Below are 27,482 nucleotides of genomic sequence, written 5' to 3'. Positions count from 1 at the left end.
ATCTGGGGGTGTAGCCCCCCAGAAGCTAAAGCTATTTCATATGTTTCAGGGATAAAATGTTTGATGTAGAGTGGTTTTATACACAAATATATAGCTTTCTAAGTGGACTACATTGATCAAGAGGGATAAGTGACAGTCATGAGTAGTTCGGCTATAGCTATAGCTAATAGTTATGGACCTAAAGAATGGCATACACAAGACCAAGTGCATTTCATTTGCAAAATGTTCTTAGCAGGCTAAGTGTACCCATGCATGGGATAGTGTTGCAGATGATATAGTTTTTTTTCTTCATATTGTACTCGGCAACTATGAAGGTAGCATTATGTGTGGTGACTGTTCTATTAGAGTATTTGACTGACTGCTCTATTAGAGTATCTATCTATTTATTTATTTATGTATTAATATTTTACAGGACTGTACAGATCAATACAAAATTAAACTTAAGAGCATAACTATTAAATTACAGACCTGAAGGTCTACCAGTGTCTTGCACTGATAGCCATAAAAAGAAAATTACTGGAAGTTCAGTTAAGGTTTCCTTTTTTTGGTGAGGGGAGAGCACTGACATTATACACAGTTAATAAACTTAAATAACAAAAGTAAATCTAAATAATTATCTAACAGCAATTTAAAAGTGAACAGAGGTAGGTAAACTGTTCCAATCATTAATTATTTTATTCATAAAGTAATTTGATCTGCACAATAATCTTGAATGTTGCTTAAACACGCATGATCATGATCACCAACATGCTTGCTATAGCTATTCATTACAACTGTAGTCTGCATGAGTTGTGACCTGGCTGTGAGCATTTCCGAAACTCAGATACTTCATCCAAAATGTATACAGGTGATAGATAATTCCAATCATTGCTTGACGTTTTTACATTATTTGTTAATATAATGGAAATCAGTTGTAAGCATAACACCCATATGAGGTTATTCATTACATTGTTTTTCTTTCAACGTGAGGTGGCTAATGTACGTAACTATATATGCTTAATAAGTTCAGTCATAATTGTCACAATCTCAGGTAGCTATATAGCTAAATTTTCAAAAATTTCCCGGAGGGGGATGCCATGCACCATGCCCCCCCCCCCCCAACCATATAGATAGAGCAGGCTGAGTATGCAAAGCACTCTCTACTATATACTGTAGTTGCATCAGCCATTTACCGTACGCAAGGAAATTTTGACGTAAAAAAATTTGACGAATCGGTTTAATTCGTAAAATTTAAATTCGTCAAATGTTTATAAGCGCCCTTAAAAGTACAGGTTTTGCCTACAATTTCTTGATTTTCGTCAACATTTTATTTGTCAAATCTGCTGAAGTCTGAATTCATCAAATTTTTCTTACGTCAAAATTTCTTTGCATATGGTACCACCCTGCAAGCACCTGCATATGTATATATAGGCCCATGTGAAATCTTTGATCTGCCCCTATATGCACGTATAACATCACAGTGCATATATACATGGATAGAAACACACTGTGACAACCACCTAGTCTTTAGTTAATCAGAAGCACTACACCACTATACACAGCACATTTCTTTATAGTATATCCATATACAGTTTATATTGATTTTGTTAGGCGACACATTAATTTGGATTTCAGTTTTGACCAACATTTAAAAATCTAATGAACATGATATTGAGTTTCAGCACACCAAAAATATTACATACACCTTATTACTAGTTCAATACACTACTTAATACAGGCAGGTTTATATTATTATTGTTTTTGCATGCATGTGTAATTGCTTTATATGTTTTACTTGCATTCTGGAGGTCGTGTACAAGTAGGCTGGTGAACTTTCCAGTGCTTCTGCTGGCAGGTACGATTACAGTATTGTACCAAACGACACTGTGAACATTTTCTAAGGTCTTCACTATAATGCTTGCAATAACTGCAGTTATCTTCATCCATAAAGCTTTTGAAGTTAAGGAACCAGGTTGGTACATCACCAAGTCTATGCTGATCTAATGGACGTCGCAAAGTATTGTACAGGAAACTACCAAACAATTGACGATGATCCTGGTTCGCAGTCCTTTCATCAGCATTAGGATACAAAGGATAAATTACAGCCCTGGTAAAGTATTGTTCAATTTTGTGTTCTAAAAGATACTGGTAGGCAGAATTTTCTTTTGGTAGTGGCATTGTAGTAGCTGTGCATTTTGCAAAATAATTAAAGGTTTTTCTGGCTAACTTTTCTTCAGCATCATTTGCCAGCTGCAATGGTATTGCATTTGGCCATTTAAGTTTTTGATGTGGATGGCCTTTCTCTGTAGTGTCCCAGAATAGCATATCAATTGCAGGTGTCTTATTGTGTACATCAAATACTCGATTCAAAATTGCTATAAAATATTTAGTATGAATTCCTTCTTTCTCCTGATCAAGGAAAGTTAAAGCAAAAAACTGTTGAGTGGTATCATGAAACATTGTGGCAAATGTTGCCTTAAAGTTCTGCAGAGGAATTGAAGAGAATTGATTAAACGACAAACTAAACTCACAGAACTGCTTGGCATCTGTCCCACTAATATACATTACAGGAAGGGACAACATATTATCAGGATTGACAATGAACACTGGCTTTTCATCATGAATGCTGTGACGCTTGCGATAAGCCGTTACCGTGATTTTCTTGTTCCTCCTAGACAGTTTGATCTGCATTGTAGAATAATTTATGGAGTAAGGGTATGAAATGTTAGTAAGATAATCGTCAGTTCTAAGTTCAATATTTGTATCGCTGGATTGGACTGTAGTGAGTTGATGATCATTCAGTGCCAAAGTGACTTGATCATTGAGACCAATTATTGTCTCAAAGTGGCTATCATCACCAGAATGTTGAATTATTGTACCCAGCCCTAAATTTGCACATGACTGCTCTGTTTTGCTCAACTCCAATTTTTTAAAGGAATAATCAACACTTTCAATGGCTTCAAAATCACTCAGTTGTTTGTGTGGTAGCAAGCAAGTATTACCATGCAGCACAGTTAGGTAATAGTTTTTCTGAAGAAACCTGTCTAAAATGAAGAAGTCAACTACAAGGTTTTCATTGGACATACCTACAGCAATGGTGTCTATTATGTGGATGCCATCAATGTGGTCAAGACCAGAAAAATTGTTATAGAATAGTTCGGTACATAACGATTCATCATAGACTAGAAGCCTAAAATTTCCGTCCCTATGAACAGTTGGTTTTGGTACAAGGATGGAGCACTGGCTAACAACATCAAGTACTGCTCTTTTGCTGCAAAAGGGGCAAGTGGATCCTGATACCATCAGATGGAGATGTAGATTGCATAGCAAAGCCTGTGTTTGCAGTGAAACTAGGAAAGCTTCTAAAGATTGCTGATTCAGCAACAAAGAACAAAGTGGTTTCCAAAACTGGTAACTGGTACAGTCATACTCTTTCCTATCAAATTGCAAAGCAAAGGACTGCAATAATACCATAATTGTTCCAGTACAACAGTTAATCATGCGTGGACTCTTCTGTGCATTGTGCTGGAAAGTTAACATATGAGCAATAGCAGCACTCAGAGTACTCCACAATAATGTAAAGGTTTTATCTGTGACCTGCTTCAATGGTGTCATAGTAACATGCTGCCACATGAGTGACCTTACACCTACACCAATTATGGTATCTAAGTCCACGTCACTGACAAAAACAGGCTTAATAGTTAACAAATCTGAGTATTCGTTTTCATAACCAAGGCAACGCACTCCACATAGTAATTGAAAACATTTGCAATCAAGACCAAACCCTCTCTGCAGAAATTCTTTACAAGTGTTAGAATCAGTGGCATAGTAATAAAATACACTTGTAAACAGAATACCATCTGATTTTAATACAAGCATTGAAAGGAGTACTAAACTGGGCGGAGCAATGTAGTCGATTAAATTAGAGGAGTATATTGCATCAAACAAACAAGGCAGGTGAGGGTGATGACTGTGGAGCAATTGTTGGCAAAACTCCACAGCATCAGAGCACTGAAATGTAAAGGCAATGTCATGGTGAGCCTGACGTAAGATTTCAGCACTAGATCTCACCCAAACTGAGAACTGTTGAATACTATTTGCGAGCAGTGGTTTGTGAACAAACTTGTCATCACTAACCATAAGAGAAAAATCAGAGTATTTAAGCCTATTCAGATTCTTTGGAGAAAGTTGATATGTAAAAAAGAAGCTATTGTAAGGAATTAAACCACAGGGTAGATTGTACTTTCCATCTGGTCTGTCAATAAATGTGCTATTTACTGATGTGGCTTTTTCTGCAGGCAAATTCAGAACCTCTTCACCAAAAGCAGAACCATTTTTGAAATAAGATCTAACATCAAGCTTCATCTGTTTTCGTTCAGATTCAGAAAAGTTTTGCAGCAAAATGCTTCCAAAATATTTATGAAGGTGGTCCATAGGACTATGAAGGATATCAGTGTTACGTGATTTAAATAACATAGACCTGTTATTTTTCATTTCTTTCACAGTGAATGCATCATTGTACCACTTTTTCCATGCTTTATGAACCAGAGAAATGCTGGTAACAGAGGGAAATCGCACTAGCAATCTTAAAGGATTATCTTTACTTTCTGTCCAATATTCAACACTTTCTGACCATCTCAGAAGATTTGACAAGGCATCCATGAGTACTTCTTTGTGATGTGGTAACAATTCATGACAGTACCAGATAGCCCAAAAAGAAGCTACCCACTTCACTTTATCGTCATGGCTAGCAGGCATTTGGGTACACAGATATAGAAAGATGACGTTACGGGCCAACACAGCAGCACTAGTATCATTTAGCACAAAATGTACACCTTTAAATTTTCGTGCATGTCTGTGATCAAAGTTGTTCCATAAGGTGTACAAACAAGACCTCAGGTCACCACATCCCAACAGCAGAACATCTGGTTGTGGAGTATCTGTAGTTATGCTCTGTAGTAAATCATCTGGAGGAGTGTTACCATAGGGATGATAATAGTGGAAGTCAAATAGTGAAGTCACTGGGAAGCACTTTACATCATCCATCTACAGTATACAATAGTACAAGGTAAAGACATTCATTAATAATTATGGAGAGATTATCACAAGACATGCTCATTATCATGTTGAAGGTATTTTTATAAATAATTTATACAGTGGCCAGCACTGATCATGAAGGTCTGACAGCAACATGTGCTGCGATTACCTAACTGATCATGGAATTGTCATTTCTCAAACAAAACTTTTATACAAATCTTAACAAGCATAAGAAAATTTTACATTTGAGTAGAGATCATAGAAATAGAAGGAAATTAGCTAAACAATCTACATCAGCAGTAATACTAAGTAGTTGACATTTAATTCCAGCTCAGTCATATACAACCTAGCCTGTCAATAGTATAGCCATGGATTAAAAGTCCACTATAGCCATGGTTTCATTACTTTCTATGCAGTAGTGGAGAAAGAAATATATGGGACACAAAGTAGGATAAGGGTGCATGCATTGTAGTTGCTGCAGTAAAAGCATGTTTTGGGTCAAAGAAATGTTGAACAGTGAGTACATCAAGCCTGCAGGCTTACACATAGTTGAATTATGCTCAGCTGAATATATCACTGAGGTAGGCAGTCAGTCACACAGTCAATTAGCAGAAAATTCTGTTCTTGATTTTATGCTTAACTAATACTGCCTGAAGGAAAAGTGAGGCTGGATTTGTGTGACATTTTTGGGCAAGAAAGCCCAAACCTCCATGATCCCTAATAGAAAAATATATCCCCAGCGTGCAACAATTTACAGATATTAAAGATTTGAGTTCCTTTGTAGTAAATTCTAGTTCCTATTTGTGTGCTCAAGATTTAGTTAAAATTTAACTTTGCAACTACTAGACAGCTAGACACTGTATACAGGCTATAAACTGTGTGGCTGTGGCGATGGACATTTTTATGAAGCAGCAATTTCCAGAGTTATGATTTGCATTGGTGGAGTGACACAATGTGGCATGCAAGGGCCAAAAAGTGGCAAGGATTACTCCTGAGATAGAACAATGAAGCCAGAGGTAATTTAATCAAGTTTATTCTTCACCATACACTGATCACTGGAGTAACTGAAAATAGATGCAGACTATCTTTTGACATTTGTTTAATCCATTGCAATAGTATAGTGCCACTGTGTAGAGGATTAACAATTTTATTTTTTGTAAGTACTGTACTGGTGTTTTTTTTTGTATTAACAACCATTATTTGGATACTTGTTATCACACAGTAGCAGAGCTGCTTTGTCTAGCTGTATGGTAGTTATCACCCAGCGTGTGGCAATTTGACACGCACTCCCATGCACTGGGAAGTAGACATACCTACATACTAAATAGGTTTACATGCATGTGAAGCAAACAGGTTGTTTCCAGGGGGAAGTACGTTGGTAAATCCACCAAGGTATACTATTTACTACTGCACCACACTCACGGAAAAGGAAGATACTTTAATAGAGCAGTCAAACAATCTAATATAACAATCAGTTGTTTCAAATTGCACCATTTAAATGTACTGAAAAATTGGCACCTATTGTTTTCAAAAAGCCTGGGCATGCCCCAGGCTCCTTGGGATAACATATACTGTACTTTAGTATGAGATGTGCCTCTGCAATCAATCCAGCACTACTACAGAAATTGTGGACAATTCTGTTAGCCAGCACTAAAGCCATGACACATTACCACAAACCAACACCTACTGTATGCAATAGTGGAGAAAGAAATGGAACACAAAGGAGGACAAAGGTAAGTCTATGATGCATGCACTGTAGTTGTTGCAGTTGGCAAAAGGCACATCAGGCTTAAATGATGTCAAATAGTGTGCAGAAACCAGCCCATAACCTTAAGCATAGTCGAGTTGTGCTTGAAAGCATCAGGCAGTCAGAGAATTCAGTTAAATTTACAATTTCTTGGAAGGATTTGAGGTTGCTCTGAAGGAAGTTTTTGGGCCTGACTATGTCTACAGATACAGCACAGCCAACCTGGTACATCTATGGCTAGAAATTTCCTCATTCTCCATGTACTTGCCTCTCAACTATAGGTGGTCATCTATTAGGCTGTTCTCGGAATCTGTTGTCTGGTTGACATCCTTTTTTAATGTTCTATCTCTAAAATATCATTAAAGTAATGTGCTTCTGATGATGATGGCCTACACCCTGGACAGTTGGAAACAGAGGAAACGGAAATTGGAAATGGAAAAGCTTAATCTTCATACACATGCATATCCTAGGGTAAAAAACCCTTGCTTGGTGGCCACCTCTTAAAGACCAACTCATTACAAAGTACAATGACTGCACTGAATTATAGGCCCCAAAGATAGCTAAGGAGCATGCATACTAAATGACCTCATTAATGACCATCTTATTACAAGACTACCTCTTTACAAAGACCACATATAAAAATTTGCTCCCAGGCACATACTTTTCACAACCTCCAATAGGATAACTTCATTGATTAGTTCCCAAGGTACATGTACTTCATGACCTAATTAACAATTATTGTGACATCTAGGTTCAAAATTAAATTAATGGTCTACTTAGTGACCCCATGTTTCTGGTTTCCATAGTAATCCGCTTATTTCGATGTATCCATACACAGTAAAACTTATTACTTCATCTGCTACCTGCATGTGCTTTGGTACCTACTGTAGATGGAGAGGTGGCCAAGGATGAGAAGTATCAGCAACTGTGGTGAAGATGGGTGTTGATTATATTCCATTGGTGTAAACTTTTGGATCTGGACTTCCATCTGCTTTGTGATCTTCAAATATCATTACTGACCATACTATATACTTCTCAAGTTGGCAAGAAAGAATTTGCATGCTCCAGCAAGTGTGCCTTATGGACTAACAATGCTAGGATGATTTTGGGCTCAGTGTAGGGGACTTGATGACTAGTTTTTATATAATTATAGTTGTGGTACTGCATGTAGTTAATTTTGCTTGAGAGGCTGTTAGTCGTAGTGTATTATTTAGCATTTTTCTTTGCTGTTCAAGAAAACACTTGTTTTTTTGTTGTTGTTGTTTTTCTTTTGTTTTGTTTTTAGGAATTTTGGTTGACTATCACTCAAAAGTGGAAAAAATTCCTGAAGCAGTCTGGCCATGAGAGACTACACGTAGTTGACTGTTTTTTCTCTTTATCATTGGGTAGGAGAACCACCCAAATGCACCAAGCTACTGCAGCACAGCAATCCCCTCCTTGTAGTGACGCCATGAATTGCAAAAGGAAAGAGCTAAAATATGGCGAGAAGTTGAGTAGGCTAGTATAGGCTTCCTTTACTCCCCTTGTGTTTGCAATTGCAACCACTGGAGGCATGGGTAGGGAAGCAGTAGTGGCCGCTGTCTTACTGAGCATCTGTCTTGCAACTAGCTACAACTAAACTCTAAATTGGATTTGTTGTACATTGTCATTTTCTTTACCCTGTTCTGCAACAATATGCATACGTGGAAGCTTGCACCAGTAGTCGTTCTACTGATGCCTCTCCATTACAAGGACTTCTAATTAGACTGTACATAGCTAATAATGTTTTGCTATATGTAGTAAACAAATATTATATTCAGTGACTAAAATGAAAATAATACTATACAGGGAGAACTCTGTCACTACCCAGGCCACGTGCACGTGAGACTAAGCCTTTATATTATGGACTAACTGACCATCTTCCTCTTGCAGGAACGGTGGGACATCACGAGACATAATGCTATCAAGCATTTTTCAATTTGATCCTGACTCTCACCAGTCTCCACAAACAATACGTGGTGTTGGGATTTATGTCTGAATTCACCTTTAATGGATACCCACACCATGACCACTGATGGGTCATGACTCACTTCTTGCAGGTTGTATATATCAAAATCTCTCTTCTGACTCCTTACTAAGTACATCTGGTCTGTGTAATTTGCTTGGCGAAGTAAGTGAGCATGCACTCGCACTTGTTAATATGTGGTGATTTTAACTACCCAGATTTAAACTAGGCATCTAATTCATGTAGTAGTCACTGTTCAAAACTGTTTCTGGACACCATTCAAGACAAATATACCTATTTCAACATGTGGAAACTCCTGTGCAAAACTCATCACCACATGTTCTTGACCTCATTTTAAGAAGATTATGATAGATTTCTCCCAGCTTTATATTTGAGTGATCGTTTTATTAACTTTAATTGTTATTGTTCTGCTAACCATACTTCTAAACCACGTTACAATGTCTTTCAAGCAGATACTGTCAAAACATGTCAATTGCTAGCTTCCATTGAATGGGATGACCCACCAAAAACCACTTGACATTCATTCTGCTTATAGTGAATTTCTGTGAGGCTTGTATTAATGTACTAAATGAATGTGTTCCCTAGACAAAAGAAGAACTTATTCATGACACGAGCAATATTACATCTGAAGAATACAAAACGCAAACTATGGAATAAATATCAGCGTTCTATATAAGTCCCATTCACATTACCAGCTTCAGTGTCAATTCAGAAATAAGTTATGCAGTCTGACTTCATCACTCCGTAGAAGTTATGAAAATCAACTTGGAATCCAACAGAACCAGTAATGTTAAGCAGTTTGTAATTCACGCCATAAAACTCGTCCATCAGTTAACTCATTAAGGCATGATGACAACTGCTTAGCACGATTCAGATCAGGGACAAGTGTGATCTTTTCAACAATTCTAGTAGCAGAAAATTTTCACTAAGGAGGATTTAACATCCTGTCCTCAATATCGATCAGACAGCTGCCATTCAATACTCACCAACATTACAATAACTCCAGCCATAGCATTTGACAAACTGACACAGCTGAACTCCACCAAAGTTCCTGGTCTTGAGGGTTGGCCATTATTTTGTCTTAAAATGTCTGCCCAAGAACTACGTATTCCCTGTCCATCCTGTTTAACAAGTCCTTGGAGTGTTCAACACTACCAAGCTGCTGAAAGGAAGCCCTAATAACTCCAGTATTAAAAAATACCATTCTCATGTTGGTAATTACCGACCTATCAATCTGACTTAACCCATTTATAAAATCATGGAATCTATTATTAAGGACAACATCTAGGAACACTTGCAGGTTAATAATGTAATACTGACCACCCCATAAAAGCTTTCCAACATTTCGACAAAAGCACAAATATTAACCTGTGTTGGAATACAGTAATATTGTCTGGGGATCCCTTGATCAGCACAGTATAGAGAAAGTGCAGAGAAGAGCAACCAAGTTGATCCATAACCTTCAGGATTACGCATAATGATGACTGTTTTGTTGAATTAAACTTTCCATCACTAAAATATTGGAGGCATTGTGGGGATACAGTGACAATGATTAATCAAATAATCTTAATGTAGATTCATCAGAATTACTAACCAGCAATAGTTTATCAATAACTAGGTGACATAATTACAAACTATTTAAGCCACAATCATCTACAAGAGTGAGATCTTCATTTTTTACTGTGAGAGTGATTAATGAACTGATTAATGAATTGAATAATCTACGTACCTCATCATGTAGTTAACGCACTGTCATTGAATGACTTAAAAAATTTACTGAGACTTCGTATACTTTTATATACGATTACTAATTAGTTAATTCTTGTATAATCTGTACAGTTTTTATACTGTAATTATTAATAGGCAATAATTTTTGTAAAGATCAGGCCACTTTACAGGCTCCTTGAACCTCCTTATCAGTACACCTAATACTAATACAAACAAGGAAACAGAACACAATTGAGTATCTACAGCTGTTGGTTGAATTTGACCGCCTTAATTAACATTGCCAATTAGCTACTATGATACAATTGAAATAACAGTGCTAGCTACGTAGGTCACTTTCAAGTTTCTGCTATACGTATCAAAATTTGTTGAATTTGTTAAGCTTTGTTCATCTCAATATGTAGACACCAAATTATTGAATGGTTAGATGCCACTGCCTCTCACAGAATATTTTTGGCAAGAAACTGTAAAGAGTGGTGCACCAACTAGTCACATATAGTACTTTATTTTTGTAATACAGTAGCTAGTTAGTTTGTTTTTCCATTTTTGTTATTAATTTTAGTTTACCTTGCCATGCCCACAGTAAAATAACAATTGAAAAAATAATAAGAATTAACAAAAAAAGTGTAATTCTCTAAAGTGGTCACTGTGGTCGCATGCTGCCCAAGGACTCATAGCTAGTGCCTTTTTGTTTTGGTGTTTTTGTCTTCAGTTTTGCTTTTTACATCTTTTCATCATTAATGGTGGTTCTCTCTCGACTTGCTAATAGCTACTAAAGTAGTACTAATACATAGCCAAATTGCTGACTTCTCTCCCTATCTAACCGGAGAATGATATGCAGTGCTATGCCCTCGGACCACGCAACCCCCAGCACAAAAAATGGCACATGCTGGACATGTAGCGGCTACTGCAAAAACCATGCAGTGTGTTTAATATTCACAGTGGCGGAGGAAGTAGTTGATATGAGGGAGGGCTGACCAGGGGCGGAAATGAACTGAGACACTACATTGTCTCTGGTTTGGTAAGGTGAGACAAAAAAAGAGAAAACAAGAAAAAAACAAAAAAAATGCTGTGCCTAGAGTCACGGCACCGTGACTGGACATTCGTTTCCGGCTGCTAAAGTCACGGCGCAGTCACTCAGAATTCACACACTAGTTGTATGAAGGTAAGTTTTTGTTGAGTTTGAGGCGAGCTAGGGTTGGCACGAGTCTAGTATTCCCCGAGTATTCGACTTTAGGGCACGCGCCTAGTAGTATGCCCCGAGCATTCAACTTTAGGGGATGCGCCTATACTGATGATAGTACTTTTTTTTTGGCTGTGCCTAGAGTCACGGAAATCACGTGAATTTAAAAAAACCCTAACTCTAAAGTACAAGACGCATCCCCTAAAGTCGAATGCTCGGGGCATACTACTATATAGGCGCATCCCCTAAATTAGTAGTATGCCCCGAGCATTCGACTTTAGGGGATGCGCCTATATAGTAGTATGCCCCGAACATTCGACTTTAGGGGATGCGTCTTGTACTTTAGAGTTAGGGTTTTTTTAAATTCACGTGATTTCCGTGACTCTAGGCACAGCCAAAAAAAAAGGTCGCAGCCAGCTGACAATATAGCTGCCCACCTCACCAGCTAGCTACGCATTTATAGCTGACTGATAACCTATGTAAAAATCCTTACATAGCTCGCTACACAGTACACACTGCTCTAATACCGTGACTGCTTTATTAGACTGACTGCATGCTCTATTATCTTGTCTATTATAGAGTATCCGGTCGATCTTTCACTGCCGGTTTTCAGCCCCACTCCAAGAAGGATAGTTTTGGCATGATATATCAATCTGAGGGGAGGCTTCAGCCCCCTATCCCCCCCCTCCCCCTTTCCGCCGCCTATGAATACTCAGAGTATGAAGTCTAATATCTATATGGTCTGATGGCTTATACGTATAAAGCACTAATAACAATAACAATATGCATAATTTCTCAGCAGACACGCCCTTTAATACAGTCTGCCAGCTACTGCATGCATACTACATTATGTAATGTAATATGAAATACCTGACTGCAAGGTAAGTTTAACTTCACTAACTGATCTGCACGTTGTTTGGAGTCTTCCAGAGTCAGAACCAAGTTTTGGATTTGAAAATCTTTTGTGATCAGTGTAGCTATGCCACGCCCAATTTAAACTATGCTTGTGGTTGATTTAGACGTTTGTTGATCATGCAGAGTTTCTTTAGCTACCGTTTTCCGGCCCGAGACCAATTGTGGCTACGCTTATACCAACAAAGTACGTTGAGCTGAGCCCAGCTAATTTAAGAAGAAAAATGGATTTTTTTTAAATCAAAAGAAATGATATTAGCCACTAACTGATCTGCACGTTGTTTGGAGTCTTCCAGAGTCAGAACCAAGTTTTGGATTTGAAAATCTTTTGTGATCAGTGTAGCTATGCCACGCCCAATTTAAACTATGCTTGTGGTTGATTTAGACGTTTGTTGATCATGCAGAGTTTCTTTAGCTACCGTTTTCCGGCCCGAGACCAATTGTGGCTACGCTTATACCAACAAAGTACGTTGAGCTGAGCCCAGCTAATTTAAGAAGAAAAATGGATTTTTTTAAATCAAAAGAAATGATATTAGCTAATAAATGGAAGGTGGTTTCTGTTTTTGCGTCTATAGTTAGCTAATAGCCCCGAACGAAATCGCCCCGACTGAGCATTCCACTTTCGGAGTGTCTATAGCTAAGTCCACCGGTATACCGGTGGATGTATTAAGAGCTACCTATCAGCTATTGACACCGATGTGGTATGCCCCGAGCGAATTTTTTTTTTGGGCACACTTTGGACTTAGAAAATTTTCACGAAATATTTTTTTCCGGATAATGTTGTGTACGTATCCTGGATACTGACAGGTTCAAGACTAGTTAGCAGTGCCAACAACGTCGTGCTCTCCGCCAGGCTGGCAGCCGCTAGAAAAGAAGGGCGAAAAAATTGAGCCAGTTTAGAAGAACTCTTAGTTTCTCCTGCCGTTTTTTCAGAAGGACTGTTCTTACCTTGTTTCTCTCACTGGCTGCCTTGCTGGCTGCCTCATCATAATGAACTGATTTGTCAGTGGCGTCTCGCATTACCTGGCAGCACAGAGCTATTCACAGGTATTGGTGAAACTGATTATGTGAGTGTGAAGCAGCTTGTGTTTTATTCTTGTGACACCACTATGTGTGTGTGTGTGTGTGTCTCGTTTTTGTGCTATGTAATGTACCTATCATATCCAACTAGATTGCATCACCAATACAGATATATAATTCCTCCAACTAGAACACTTGCTTACCAACAGAGTTACTTTCCAGGGACTATCAAGCAATGGAATAACCTCCCTAATCACATCATCGATACAGAGTCACTAGAACAGTTTAATAATTGTATTTTTGGACTAGATTTGTTGTAATTAACCCCCTTTTTGTTTTGAGGGTCCCCCCCCCTCCTGGATGTAACCAGCACTGAGTGCTGTCTTTCCAGTATCTAATCATAATCATAATCATAATATCAATGTCACGCCCCACCTACCCCAGGTCGGGCAGCAGGTGGGGATTTGTCACCCTAGCTCGTCCCCAGGGTTGGGGCATTTGCAACACGAATATCCGTACTTTTCCATACTGTTGTGATTCCTGGGATAATTAGTAGGGGATTCGTAACTCAAAGTTGTCTCCAGGGTTGGGGAATTTGCATTCTCGCATTTGCAAATCCCCAACAGTCCCCACCTCTGCCCGACCTGGGGTAGGTGGGGCTTGACATTGATAGGTGCATAACTGTTTGTACCTCCTGCAAGGAAGAACAGCTTAAGCCGATTGCATTGAGTTTAAACAATAAATCAAATCTGTGTGTGTGTGTCACTATAGGTGTTACGAATTCTCTCATGGAAGAACGGCTCTGCCGAATGTGTTGAGTTTAAATTTTAAAAAAATTCTGACATTTGTTAACTTATCTGCTTTACCAGTTATAACTGAACAAGGGATGGTCACTACCTATGTATGGTCCTGTAAAACCATCTGTGACTGTGATCAAGATATTTGATCAACCTTGATTTCATCTCAGGAAAAGGGGACAAAGCTTAATTTACTGTTTTGCTAATACAAGCCACTTGATTGCCTCTTTTAAGTCAGTAGAAATTAACATCACAGTGTTGATCTCTTGGTTGATCGCTGTCATGGATAGTTTTACAGGAGTATTATATATGTGTGAACAAGCAGTTGTGCTTTTGATGGGTTTAATAAAGAGATGTTTTGGTCCTTGAACTTTATGATATTTGTTGTATTGGAGATAACTTTGATTCAACCAGTTCTACGACTATGCTGCTGTAATCTATGAGCCTCATTATTAGGGTGACATTAACAGAGTTGAATCACTTAAACACAGAGCTTCAAAACTAGTTAGTGACTTTCATCGTTATGAAAGGTTACAACCACCCACCTTAGTATACAGAAAATTTAGAGAACCACATATCAAAAATTTCATGGTAACATGCACCAATCCTTGCAGCTTACCAGATCCACCATTTCCCATTGACATTCAATTGTACAAGCATGCAGTGCATGAAAATTTGTAAAGAAATAATTATTTTCTAAAGAATAATAATTGAACATTGGAATGCACTACTGAAACATGTTGTAATGGTTGACAATTTTAAGCGAGATTACTATAAAAATAAAATGTGATTTGAATTAATCAGATATCTGTCTCAACCTTAAAGGAAGACATACAAAAGCATGATAATTATGTGTTTGTTATTTTATTGTTGTAATATCAAGTGACTACAAGTTTAAAGACTGAATTACATCACAATTCACAATATAAAGTAATATTTTTCCCTAATTTGCCACTCAGATGTTCCTTGTACTACAGAAATGTTGCTATTATTATGTACATTATAGGTATATTATATTAGGTAATGATTCACTACTTTATTATGTGGTGATGATTTTGTGTGATGATCTATGATTGAGTGTAATGTTCTTAATTTGTAGGTGGATTCACATTGTTATTGTGAATGATTTAAACCAAGCTACTTCTCGTCTAATTGAGGTGTGGAACAATGAATCCGTATTATGGTGATCTTGTGAGATGACTGATCTATGTTTAATGATGAACAATTTGACTGTGAGCATTCAAGGGTAACAGCAACAACAAAAGACATGATTGAAGTTTTGCATTTAGGTGTATATTACAATAGCACCAGTGTGTGTATTGTAAAGCACCTTTACACAACTAATTTTTGTTGATGGCTACATGTTATTGATATCACCCTCTTTAAGAAAATGGTATATTCTTTTTGCTGGAGAGTAGCCAATCGTATTTTGCTGTACATAGAGTGTATGCTCATCTCAATATGCTAGCTGTATCCTCACACTTGAAGGCTGCATTAGTGTTAGTGTAGTAGATTTAGTGCAAGTTATTTGCTATTTTATCCAATGGTAAATTTGCAGAAGTACTTTTATTACTCCATGATTTATAAGGTAGTTGTGCTTGAAAACTTATTGTCCTTTACTGTCTAAATAATGTCTGCATGGCTGACAGCTGTAAAGAAATTACTCGTACAGTGCTTCCTGACCCTTAGGTACCAAGACATGTTCAGATAATCAAAGCCTATTTTTATAGAGTTACTCTAATGGAATGAACGCCTTAGACGAAATACTCTAATAGAACAGACACATCTACTGTAAGTAAGTGTGTTGATAGTCGAAGGTCAGATAATCAAGTATTCACTTCTATTAGGTGTGATATATTTAATCCATTGTTGTGACAGCTATAGTGGATGCTTTATGTGTGTACTAATTGTGTCACCATACCATCTCTTGTACAACTAATGATAGCCTAAAGAATTAAGGGGATAAAAAATGAAGTTGTGAAGTTTACTCCCATATACTATTGGTATCAGTTCTCAGGTGCTATAATATAAGAGCACGTCATTCAAAATTTCCGCAATAAAAATCAATGCATCCTCGTCAATTTTATAGAGTACATCTACTGTCCTTCTTTATGCATGTATGAACTTGAAGTGCTATTGTTATTAACACTTTACAGTGACCAGCACTGAAGGTCTATTAGTGCGTTAGTGTCAGGTCATTTGGGTTGCATTTCAAGGGACTTAATGTGGAGCTGTACTCATGCACCATTTGAGAATGTTTTTGGTGTCTTAAGTGATATATGGAGCCACACCCACATCCTCTATGGTATTATGCCCACTTATTGGGTTTGCGTTGTTGTAGGCAACAAGTCTGCATGGCATCAAGAAAAGTGCTATGCCTGCTTATGGGAGCCTGTAGACTATCATGGAACCACACCCACTTATCGATCATTGAATATGTGTGTTTTGATACCTGTAGCTACTTGTTCATTTTCTTTTGCATACAATTCTTCCTGTTGGTCGACAACCTTGACTTGCACCATGTGACTTACTCCTGAATTTAAAAAGTATTGATGGATTATCTAACTGTAGAACCTCTCTTAAAGTACCCTCCACTATAAAGAAAAATTTCTGTGGTTCCTATAGAATACAATTTAAAGGACAAACTCTCAGTAAGATTTCATCAGTTGGTCTCAAACTGTTCGTTACATACGTACGTAGTGGTTCGTTACATAGTGGTTCCAATAAATAAGTTTTTATATATGTACATAATTATACCATACATGCACTAGGTCATTCAACAGTTCAAGTATGCTTGACTCATACTGTACGGGAGCAGTTCTAATTACCAATAATATTAGAAAGGTTCCTGTATAAGAGATAGCACTGAGAATTTACAAATTTGTCTACAATGAAACCTCTTAAAGATTGGTAATTTTTGTCCTTTATAAAAAAGATGTACCTTAACTGTATGGTTGAGTCATATACGTAGAACTATGTACTACATTAGCCAGCAAGTAGACTGTCAGTCACTCAATTAAATGGTTAACAGTAATCACATCTGTGGATCACAATTCCTGCACAGTATGTAACATAGTTATTAGAAACTACAGTGAGTTTCTTTTCTGTTTTCATCAGCTCCCACATGTTTACCCATTATTGCAGATTTAACAATTATTTTGTCTGAATAACAAAAAAACTTGAATATGCAGCCATTAAAAAAATTGCAACATTTGTATATAGGTACCTAACTAGTCTCATGTGCCAGACAGTTTGTGTGGGGGCAGGAAAGAAACCGTCGGGTCACTGTTGTACACTTTCCATGAATAAACTGACATACAATTAGATTACATCACACTATTGTTTTATGGCAAGGATGAATCGTGCCAGTCACATCTAAGCAAGCTGAGGCGAAAATTGTACTGGTTATGTCATGATGTATTTGAAAAATTGCTGAAGGTTTTCCTCAACAATTCTACTACTTCACAAATCCATAGCGAACCAATGATTTTAAGAGCACTGTACAAGGGGAACAAATATCCTAAGCCTATGGCATTGTTAAACTTCAGTCCTTTATTACAGTAAGAATTTGAATAATTGGTATTTGTTTTATCATAGAGCCCGCAAGGCAATCTGAGTGGCTCTGCCAACATTCCACAGTAGTCACAGAATGTGTGCAACAGTGACTAGAAGGCTTATTTGCCACCCCCACACAAACTGTCTGGCATGGAGACTAGTTGGAACAATGAGTCCTTATTCTCACAGTGATTGCATAAAGATGAGATGACTTTGATCCAATAAGCATTTCTTGGAATTCTGTAGTGTGTTAGGTTACCTCATTAGATGTTAATTATAAATTCCCTAGCCAGTTGCTTGCAATGTCTGAGCTTCCACCTACAAATAAGAACATCATACCCAATACACACAACATCACACAAAATCATGACCACGTTACCACATAATAAAGTGGTGATAAAAATTATAATATCTATAATGCACCTATCAATGTATTTACAGGGAGAATTGATACAAGACTGTTGCTGCACTATAGGGAATTAGTTTTGATAATCATTCATTAAGCACACAAGTACTTTTTCTTGTAACTTGTCATATCCCTGTGTGAATAAGTAAGGATTTGACACAATAGGTTTGCCCTTCTATGGGTCATTTGACATTCAGCTGTTTGAAATCCCCATATATGCCCAAGGGCGGGATAGTGGGGTAATACATTGATAGGTGAATTAACGTATATAAAAACAGTAGCATCTCTATAGAGCAAGGAACATCTCTAAGTAGCGAAATGTTATTTTCTATTGGGACTTAATGTCACTACAAATATCAGTCACTGAATTGTTACTACAATAGAATAGCAAATAATTTTTCATATTTCTTTCTGAGAAAGTAGAATTTGGTAATACTAATAAGATGACAAAAACCACAACTGACGTTCAGCAACATAATATTATAGTTCCAATACTCAGTAGGACCATCTGCACAGTCGTAGATGGTTTTACAGAACCACGCATAGGTAGTGACCATCCCTTGTTCAGTTATAACTGGTACAACAGATAAAAACAAACAAGTTAGGCCATACCTATTTGATCTTATGTTGCGCGGGCCCGACCGACTGCATTTTTCTTCAAATGAAATAATTTTGAAAATCACGTGTTCCGATCACGTGTACTTAATTAAGACAACACATCATCAGCACCCTCGTGATATAGTCCAAAAGGGACCATTGAAGATCGTCCAATGCTCTAAAATTGTAGAATACGATGGAAAGCTCTTTTGAAGATATCTGATGCTACTAGAAGAGTATGAAACCTAGATTTTTAACTGTGTATGTACTATTATAGCTACATTCATTATTTGCATTTTATATACTTGAGTTTAAAATGTTTATCATTTTCATTTTCAAACTGACCTACCTACCCAAATTTAAAATAATTTTGCCCGCGCAACATAAGATCAAATAGGTATGGCCTTATCTAATGTCAGATTTAAAAAAAAAATTTAAACTCAACACATTCGGCAGAGCCGTTCTTCCATGAGAGAATTCATAACACCTATAGTGACACACACACACACACACACACACACACACACACACAGATTTGATTTATTGTTTAAACTCAATGCAATCGGCTTAAGTTGTTCTTCCTTGCAGGAGGTACAAACAGTTTAATACATAGCACAAAAACGAGACACACACACAGAGTGGTGTCAAGAATAAAACACAAGCTGCTTTACACTCACACAATCAGTTTCACCAATACCTGTGAATAGCTCTGTGCTGCCAGGTAATGCGAGACGCCACTGACAAATCAGTTCATAGTGATGAGGCAGCCAGCAAGGCAGCCAGTGAGAGAAACAAGGTAAGAACAGTCCTTCTGAAAAAACGGCAGGAGAAACTAAGAGTAGAGATTTCCAACTAAATTAAATAACTAACATTCCATGCATTCATTGGTATGACAAATATTGTGCTATTTTTCAGGGTCATTTTAGTGCAAACCCCACCTCAATCAGTGGTTCCTATCAAAAGATATAGGCAAAAGAAGTTGACAGTGTGATGATTTTTGTGTACAGCATTTTCAACGCTTTTTATGTATATCACTTGGCGCCAAACACAATATTCAAAGTGTCATAAATCTAGATAGGATACTATTAATAACATGAAATTTTCACCACATATCTATTTTATAGAGAACAGCATATGAGATAGGTAAAACCTCTCAAGAGTGACCATTTCTTTGTAGACTGACCACTCAGAATATTACATGAATAAAGCAAGTGATTCACAAATAAAACTGTGTGTATTATGTAACACTAAGTATACACAGGTACCCAATGGATTTTCAGGGATAGCTAACTAGAAAAATCAGTAATATTATATAACATGGTAAGTAGTGACATCACAAGTCACAATCAACAAATACTTTGGAAACATGACAATCAGATAACAGAATATAAGACCAATATTATTTTAAAAATAGATTTGTTTGGACACTGCTCAGCTTTATTTGTCACATTGTAAGCACTAAGGATGATAATTATTATATAACACAATGACATCACTATACTACAAAGAGAAATTATAAATAGTTTCTGACCAAAATTACAATCACTGAAGCTGCTATAAAATGGATAAAAACAGCAATAAATACACCAGAATATAACAACAGGTGAGTGTGAAGCCATGCAAGGATGGTATCACGTGCCTGTCTCCACTTTTGAAAAGATTATGCTCAACCTTGAACCTTCTATTGCAATTCCGCACAAGACAACAAACTGCTCACCTTCAAACTATACTTGCATCGATGCAGAGGGATGCCTTGAAGTCCAGGGTGATTGTAATGTTGGATTCTGAACAGTGCTAGTTGGCGATTTACCTTTTAAAGAGCCATATTTTCGTCGTAATCCAACTTCAATCGTCCTTCAATCAAAAAACACACGGCAGAATCGAAATCAGCGTATAGGGTTTGCCCAGGAACACTTTTTTCGTCCTCATCAGCCATTGATTCACGCGGAAACACTCGGAAACTTTGACTATCACCGGTGCCGCATTCTTCCAATTAGAATTACGTACGCAATTATTTGTACGGGCTCCCTATGGGGATTTTTATTTCTCAAACTTTGATTTGACATATTTCAATAAATACCGCATGGATTTTAATCCAGTAAAGTTCATTACGAAGTACGAAGCATTGACTGCCATTAACTTGAACGGCAGCTTGTGAAACATTTATTGAAGGTGTGTAATTTAAGTAGCAAAAATATGTGTGAAAAATTGGTTGGTTGGAAATCGCTACTAAGAGTTCTTCTAAACTGGCTCAATTTTTTCGCCCTTCTTTTCTAGCGGCTGCCAGCCTGGCGGAGAACACGACGTTGTTGGCCCTGCTAACTAGTCGGCTTCAACATGTCAGTATCCAGGATACGTACACAACATTATCCGGAAAAAAAATATTTCGTGAAAATTTTCTGAGTCCAAAGTGTGCCCAAAAAAAAAATTCGCATGCCCCGAACATTCAACTTTAGGGCACGTGTCTATAGTAGCTAATGTCCAGAGCATTCGACTTTAGGGGACGCGTCTCAGTAGTAGTTGCCCCGATCGGTCGACTTTAGGCGACGAGTTAGGCGGTTAAGGGGACGCGAAAAGTAGTAGTGTTAGGTTAGGGTCGGGTTCAGCTTTGGTTTCTTCTTCACCCGAGGCTTTAGGTTACGTTCTTCTTAGCTACATGGCATGCAGTATCTGCCGGTTCAGTATCCACTGCCTTTATAAATTAATTCAACTAACAATATAGAGGTGTCAAGAGCAGACATGTGCAGTTCAGTTCCATTATAAGTTCGAAAAACCATGCCAACAGACACTACACTTTTATGGCTTCCGGTTAGTATAAAAATTCATTTTTTGATTGGTCATAAACATTGCATCGGACATTTGAATGAAAAGATATTATTTTGAGGGTCACAGTATATGTACAGTACTACAGATGAGCTGAATTTGTGTAATTTCATCCTGGAGGGTTCAGCAGCTGAGCTCAACATGAAGCTACGTACTTTCATAGAATGTGTGTATGAACAGTAAAAAAAGTAGTGAATACTATGGCAAATATAGTGAACGTCACTGCACATTTTAGCGACCGTCATTAAGAATTTCCAGTGACACTCACTATTTGCCACAGTATTTACTAGCCACTTTTTACTGTATGAAGTTACACCATCCATGATTATGGATGTTTGTTTTTGTTACAAAGGTTAAAATTCTTTGTTTGGAGAGAGTGGTTTCCCTTTAGTTCCCAAAATCAAGTGAGCTCTTCAAACTATATATAAATCATGAGTGCATGGGGTGTATGACAAGGAGCTCCACGAGTTCTGCAATATGCAATGTATGTGGTGCAAAGGAGCAAGAATGTTCCAAACTAAATTAAGAACTGAGATAAGAAGCTAAAATCAAGATATGGCAAGTTTTTCTCAAAACACAGCTAAGTTTATGTGATGTACATTTGCATAGGAAGCATGGTTCCTACATGTGTAGGGATATGATTAAGAATTTTGTAGGAAATATTCCCAATTTTGTAAGAAAGATTCCTACGCATGGCACAATGTGTATATGACATTTCATGCTGTGTATAGGAATAATTTCTACAAAAGTAGGAATTATTCTTCCTTGGCGGTAGCTTTTGTTCCTTGGGAGGTGATTCCGTTTCCAAGTGTATATACAATTTGAATTTGGGAATATTATTTGTTTTGGCGGCCTCATCTATTAGTGTATATTATATTCAGTTATGGTTTCTGGGTGGGTGAGTAATTCGAAGTATTCAATTGATGTGGCGGCCCAAATGATTAGTTATGAAGTAGCCATTTGGTTAGAATGATTCCTACACTGCATTATTATTTCTTACATTGTGCCTTTTTTCTTACAAAATTTCAACAGTGTGGAAATATTTCCTATAAAGTTCTGCTAAAAATATCTAAACATGTTGGAAGTATGTTCCTACGTACACAAAAGTAAAATTCCTTCTTTCACTATACTCCAAAATTGTGGTTTCTTATTTAATATCTTTGAAATTAAAAGGTAAATAATTATGTTGACAGAAACTGTAACCCATCATGCAATCACACTAGCTTTGATTTCCCTTGGCTGCATGCATGGGATGTGTCATGCTAACATTAAATAAAAACAATGGCAAATTATTGTTTAATAAACATAATATCTGCTCAATAAAAAATAATACACCATAAAAATAGGCTTCAGCACACACCTCTTAAAAATACACCGCAAAATGTACAATACTTGTGTATATGTGTGTTAAGTTCAGCTCATGCAAATGTGCATAGCTATATTTGTCTACTTGATAGCTGGTGGATTCTTACAATCTGGCTTGTGTGTTTTCCAATGTTGTCTCTGACACTGGGCGTCACAGTATTGCACTAAGTGACACCGTGCACATGTTTTTAGATCTGCTCTAATGCACTGACAGTTATTGCACTTATCTCTATTCATCAATGCTTTAAATTTCTTGAACCAATATGGCATGTTATCATGAAATCCTGGCATGGTGTCTTCCGAAATTTTGGAGTCATTGTAGAGGAATTGGGTAACTAATTGTCGCTGAGTTTGATCAGTGGTTATTCTATCAGGATTGGCATACAAAGGATATATCACAGCTCTGGTAAAAAGATGCTCAATTTTATGCTCAGAAATAATTTGATAAGTAGTGTTTTCTTTTGGTGGTGGTATGGTGGCCACAGTGCAGTTTGCAAAATAATTGAATATTTTTTTGACCAATTGACAACAAGTATTATCTTTTAATGTGATTGAAATAGTCTTGATATTAAGCTCCGCAATAACTGAAGTGACTTCTTGTGAGCATTGTGAAAACAACATATCAATTGCAGGTGTCTTATTATGAACATCAAACACTCGATTCAAGATTGCTATGAAATACTTAGGTAGAGGTTTTCCATTAATGTTACACAAAAGAGTGAAAAATTGCTCAGTGGTCTCATGAAACAAAGTTTCAAATGTTGATTGAATATTGCACACAGTATCATCGGCAGCTGGAAACAGCAATGATGGGTTATACCATAAACCAAATTCACTAATGTCAGTCTGACTGAAAGACACGACAGGAAGCCTTAGAGTATTATCTGGATTAACAATGTATGCTGGTTCTTCACAGTGCATGTTGTGATGTATTCGATTGGCTAAAATTCCAATCGTTTTCTCTCTCCTTGATAACTGGATGGATAAGTTTCCATAGTCAACAGGCCATGGGTAGGATACAGTAGTGCAGTAGTTGCCAATCTTAAATTGAATATTAGTATCATTCAGTTTGGCTGTGGTAAGTTTATGGCCACTCAAAGCAAAAAGAGCTGTGTCACTTAGACTTATAAGTGTGCTTGTTTGGTTCTCTTTATGAGAATGCTCGTGGTAATCTATTGTGCCCAAATCAAAATCTCCAAGTTGTTGTGTTCTTGATGGCTCGCTGCAAGTGAAAGAATAACCTACATTTTTAGTAGTTTTAAGGGTGCCTATTCGTTTGTGTGATATCCAAATATCCTCACCATAAAATACAGAAAAGTAGTAGTTTTTGTGAAGGAATTTGTCAAATGTAAAAAATTCAATCATCAATTTATTACTACTTATGCTTGTGGCGATAGTATCTACTATGTGAATGCCATCAATGCAGCTAAATTCAGAATAACATTTCTGACCATTCCACAAAGATTTATCATAGATTATGATCCTATATTGTTTTTCTGAACGAAGGTTAGGCTGTGGAGGTGAAAGGGAACACTGGCTTACAATTTCCAATACTGACTTCTTTTTGCATAGTGGACAGTCTGATTCAGATACTATCAAATGAAGGTGGACATTGTGTAACAAAGCCTGTGTTTGTAGTGAGGTCAAATATGGGCTCAAACTATTCGTGTAATCACCTACTAGCAAATGACACAACATTGCCCAGAATCTGTAGCTAGTACAAGTATGCTCTCCTGCATCAAATTGTGATGTAAACTCCTTTGTATCAAATTGTGATGCGAATGACTGTAACAATATCATGACAGTCCCACTACAGCTACATATCGGATTTTTCCAATTGTCTTGGTAATTTAACAAATTAGCAATTGCATCTCTCAATGTAACACAAATCGAAATAAAATTTTCACTAGATAAAAAGTTCAGATTTAATGTTGGTGGTGTAGCTAAAACATGTCGCCACACAAGGTATTTCACACTTATACCTAAAACAGCATCCATGTCAATAAAATTAACAGGAATAGGTTTGACAGAGAATACATCAGAATATTCATTTTCATAGCCAAGGCACTTCACTCCACAAAGCACTCGCAGGTGTTTGCAATCAAAACCAAAACTCCTCCACAAGAGTTCTTCACAAGTGCCAGTATTAAGAGCATAGCAAAAAAGAGATTCTGTGAAGAGAGTACCAACTGGTTTCAATATAAGCATTGCAAGAAGTACTAAACTTGGTGGGGCAATATAATCAATCAAATTGGAAGAGTATATTGCATCAAATGATTGTGGAAGATTAGCAGGTGGATTGTTGTGCAAGTGTTGACAAAATTCCAGGGCATCCGAACACCGAAACATAAACATGATTTTGTGTTCAGATTGAGTCAAGATGTTGGCACAAGACATTAACCATATTGAAAACTGTTGAACACTATTAGCCAGCAATGGTTTACAGCTAAATTTGTCATCGGTGATCAGAGTGGTAACATCAGAGTAATTAATGTTCTTTGAAGATAGTTGGTTTGTAAGAAAGAAATTATTATAAGGAGTGACAATACCAGGAAGACTGAACGTTTTTTCACCACGTCTTGAAATAAACGTACTATTGACAAATGTACGATCTTCAACAGGCAATCCTAGCACTTCCTCAGCAAAAGCAAAGCCATTTTGTAAATAAGATTCATCATCATCTTTTAATTTTGCACATTCACCCTGAGAAAAGTTTCTTAACAAGATACCACCATAATACTTGAAGAGCTGATCCATATAGCTATATAAGGGAAGGCTTATAAATTTTTGGACAGTGTCAAATCTGTTACTTCTCATTTCTTTCACGCTTATTGTATAAGTATCATTGTACCACATTTTCCATATTTCATGAATTTGTGATAGATCTGTATAGGAAGTAAACTGCACTAGTGATCTAATAGGATTTTCATCACTTTCAGTCCATGACTGAATGCTGCTTGACCACTTAAGGAGGTTAGACAATGTGTATTTCAATACCCGCTTGTGGTGTGGCAACAATTCATGACAGCACCAGATGGCCCAAAAAGAAGCTACCCACTTCACCTTATCATTATGATTTACAGGCATTTGGGTACACAGATATAGAAATAAGATGTTACGGGCCAACACAGCTGCACTAATATCATTTAGTACAAATTGTACACCTTTAAATTTCCGTGCATGTCTGTGATCGAAGTTGGTCCATAAGGTGTACAAACAAGACCTCAGGTCACCACATCCTAACAGTAGAACATCTGGTAGTGGTGTGTCTGTAGTTATGCTCTGTAGTAAATCTTCTGGTGGATTGTTACCAAAGGGATGATAGCATTGGTAGATAAATGATGATGTAATAGGAAAATACTTTGCACTATCCATCCTTACCCTGCAAGGTCAGGGCCGCCCAGAGAAATTAAGGGGCCCAGGGCAAAGAGTTAAAGTGGGGCCCTTGACCCAAGTTGTAAGGTGAAGACCAAAAAAAAAAAAAAAAAAAAGGTCACAACTTGCTGGCAATGACAATAACTACCCATCACCAACCATATCTCCTTATCTATAAGCTTGCTACACTGCTCCTCTGAAGAATACTGTGACTGCTCTATTAGAGTATTTAGATCTGACTGCTCTATTAGAGTATATCGATCTTTTAAACAGGTATTCAGGGGGCCCTTCATGGGGCCTCCTGGGGCCCCTTTCAGGCTGGGGCCCGGGGCAAAATGCCCCAGTTGCCCCCCCCTGTGGGCGGCCCTGTGCAAGGTACAATGTTTATGTAAATGTAGACACAGTAGGGAATAAAACATATTCATAGTTCAAACATTCAAAGACTGTACTTGATCAATGAAGGATTTTCTACCATTGAAACCAACTATAACACAAGCATATAAGACAGCTGCATATGATGCCATCACGATATGATCTGGCTCACCTGTGCTGACTCATACAATGCCTGGGTGAACAGTTACCACTGATATTTGCAAAAGGAATGAAGTAATACGTTATGACAATGGCCGGAAAAGTGATTTATTTGTTCTGTTAGAATTTCAGCCATGTGAGTACTTATATCATGCATCAAATTGTTTTTCTATTCACTGGATAAGAAAACTGTATTTTTAGGTGATTACAAGCTTCTTATCCTTGCCATTGGAGACTATTTAACCGATTGCAGAAGTCACATTTTTAAACTATAGTTCCATGGTGGCTGACCCAAAACAAAGGGTCTGGTGAAACTGTAGGAATTTTAATCATCAAATGGTACAGCAGCACTTTTTAAGTAGGGATCGCCCTGATAATTTCGTATGCCACCCAAAATTCCACCTTTAAAAATCACCCTGGAGACA

General features: G+C 37.3%; 2 protein-coding genes and 1 long non-coding RNA gene across 4 annotated transcripts in view; 1 reads left to right on the top strand and 2 right to left on the bottom strand.

The window, feature by feature from the left end:
* Window positions 1–1,625: 1,625 nt before the first annotated feature.
* LOC136249323 (uncharacterized) lies at window positions 1,626–12,695 on the bottom strand. Its single transcript, XM_066041285.1, has 2 exons — window positions 12,547–12,695; window positions 1,626–5,025 (listed from the first exon to the last, which is right to left on the bottom strand). Exon 2 carries the CDS (start codon window positions 5,023–5,025, stop codon window positions 1,771–1,773), a length of 3,255 nt encoding a protein of 1,084 aa, XP_065897357.1. The 5' UTR covers window positions 12,547–12,695; the 3' UTR covers window positions 1,626–1,770.
* A 7,753-nt stretch (window positions 12,696–20,448) lies between these two features.
* LOC136249301 (uncharacterized) overlaps window positions 20,449–27,482 on the top strand; it is a 13,363-nt gene continuing 6,329 nt past the window's right edge. The window contains exon 1 of the long non-coding RNA XR_010698146.1: window positions 20,449–21,135. This is a non-coding gene — a long non-coding RNA (uncharacterized lncRNA). The remainder of the gene's footprint in view (window positions 21,136–27,482) is intronic.
* The window catches only part of LOC136249298 (uncharacterized), a 15,331-nt gene continuing 10,951 nt past the window's right edge, over window positions 23,103–27,482 (bottom strand). For both annotated transcript variants that reach the window (XM_066041260.1, XM_066041261.1), the window contains exon 2: window positions 23,103–26,533. In XM_066041260.1, coding sequence (XP_065897332.1) covers window positions 23,233–26,526 — 3,294 coding nt within the window. In that variant the 5' untranslated portion in view covers window positions 26,527–26,533 and the 3' untranslated portion in view covers window positions 23,103–23,232. The remainder of the gene's footprint in view (window positions 26,534–27,482) is intronic.

The sequence above is a fragment of the Dysidea avara genome, chromosome 3 (genome assembly GCF_963678975.1).
Source record: "Dysidea avara chromosome 3, odDysAvar1.4, whole genome shotgun sequence".
NCBI classification, from domain to species: Eukaryota; Metazoa; Porifera; class Demospongiae; order Dictyoceratida; family Dysideidae; genus Dysidea; species Dysidea avara.
The sequence above is the reverse complement of the archived record's forward strand: the minus strand, read 5'-3'. Positions and strand labels throughout refer to the sequence as shown.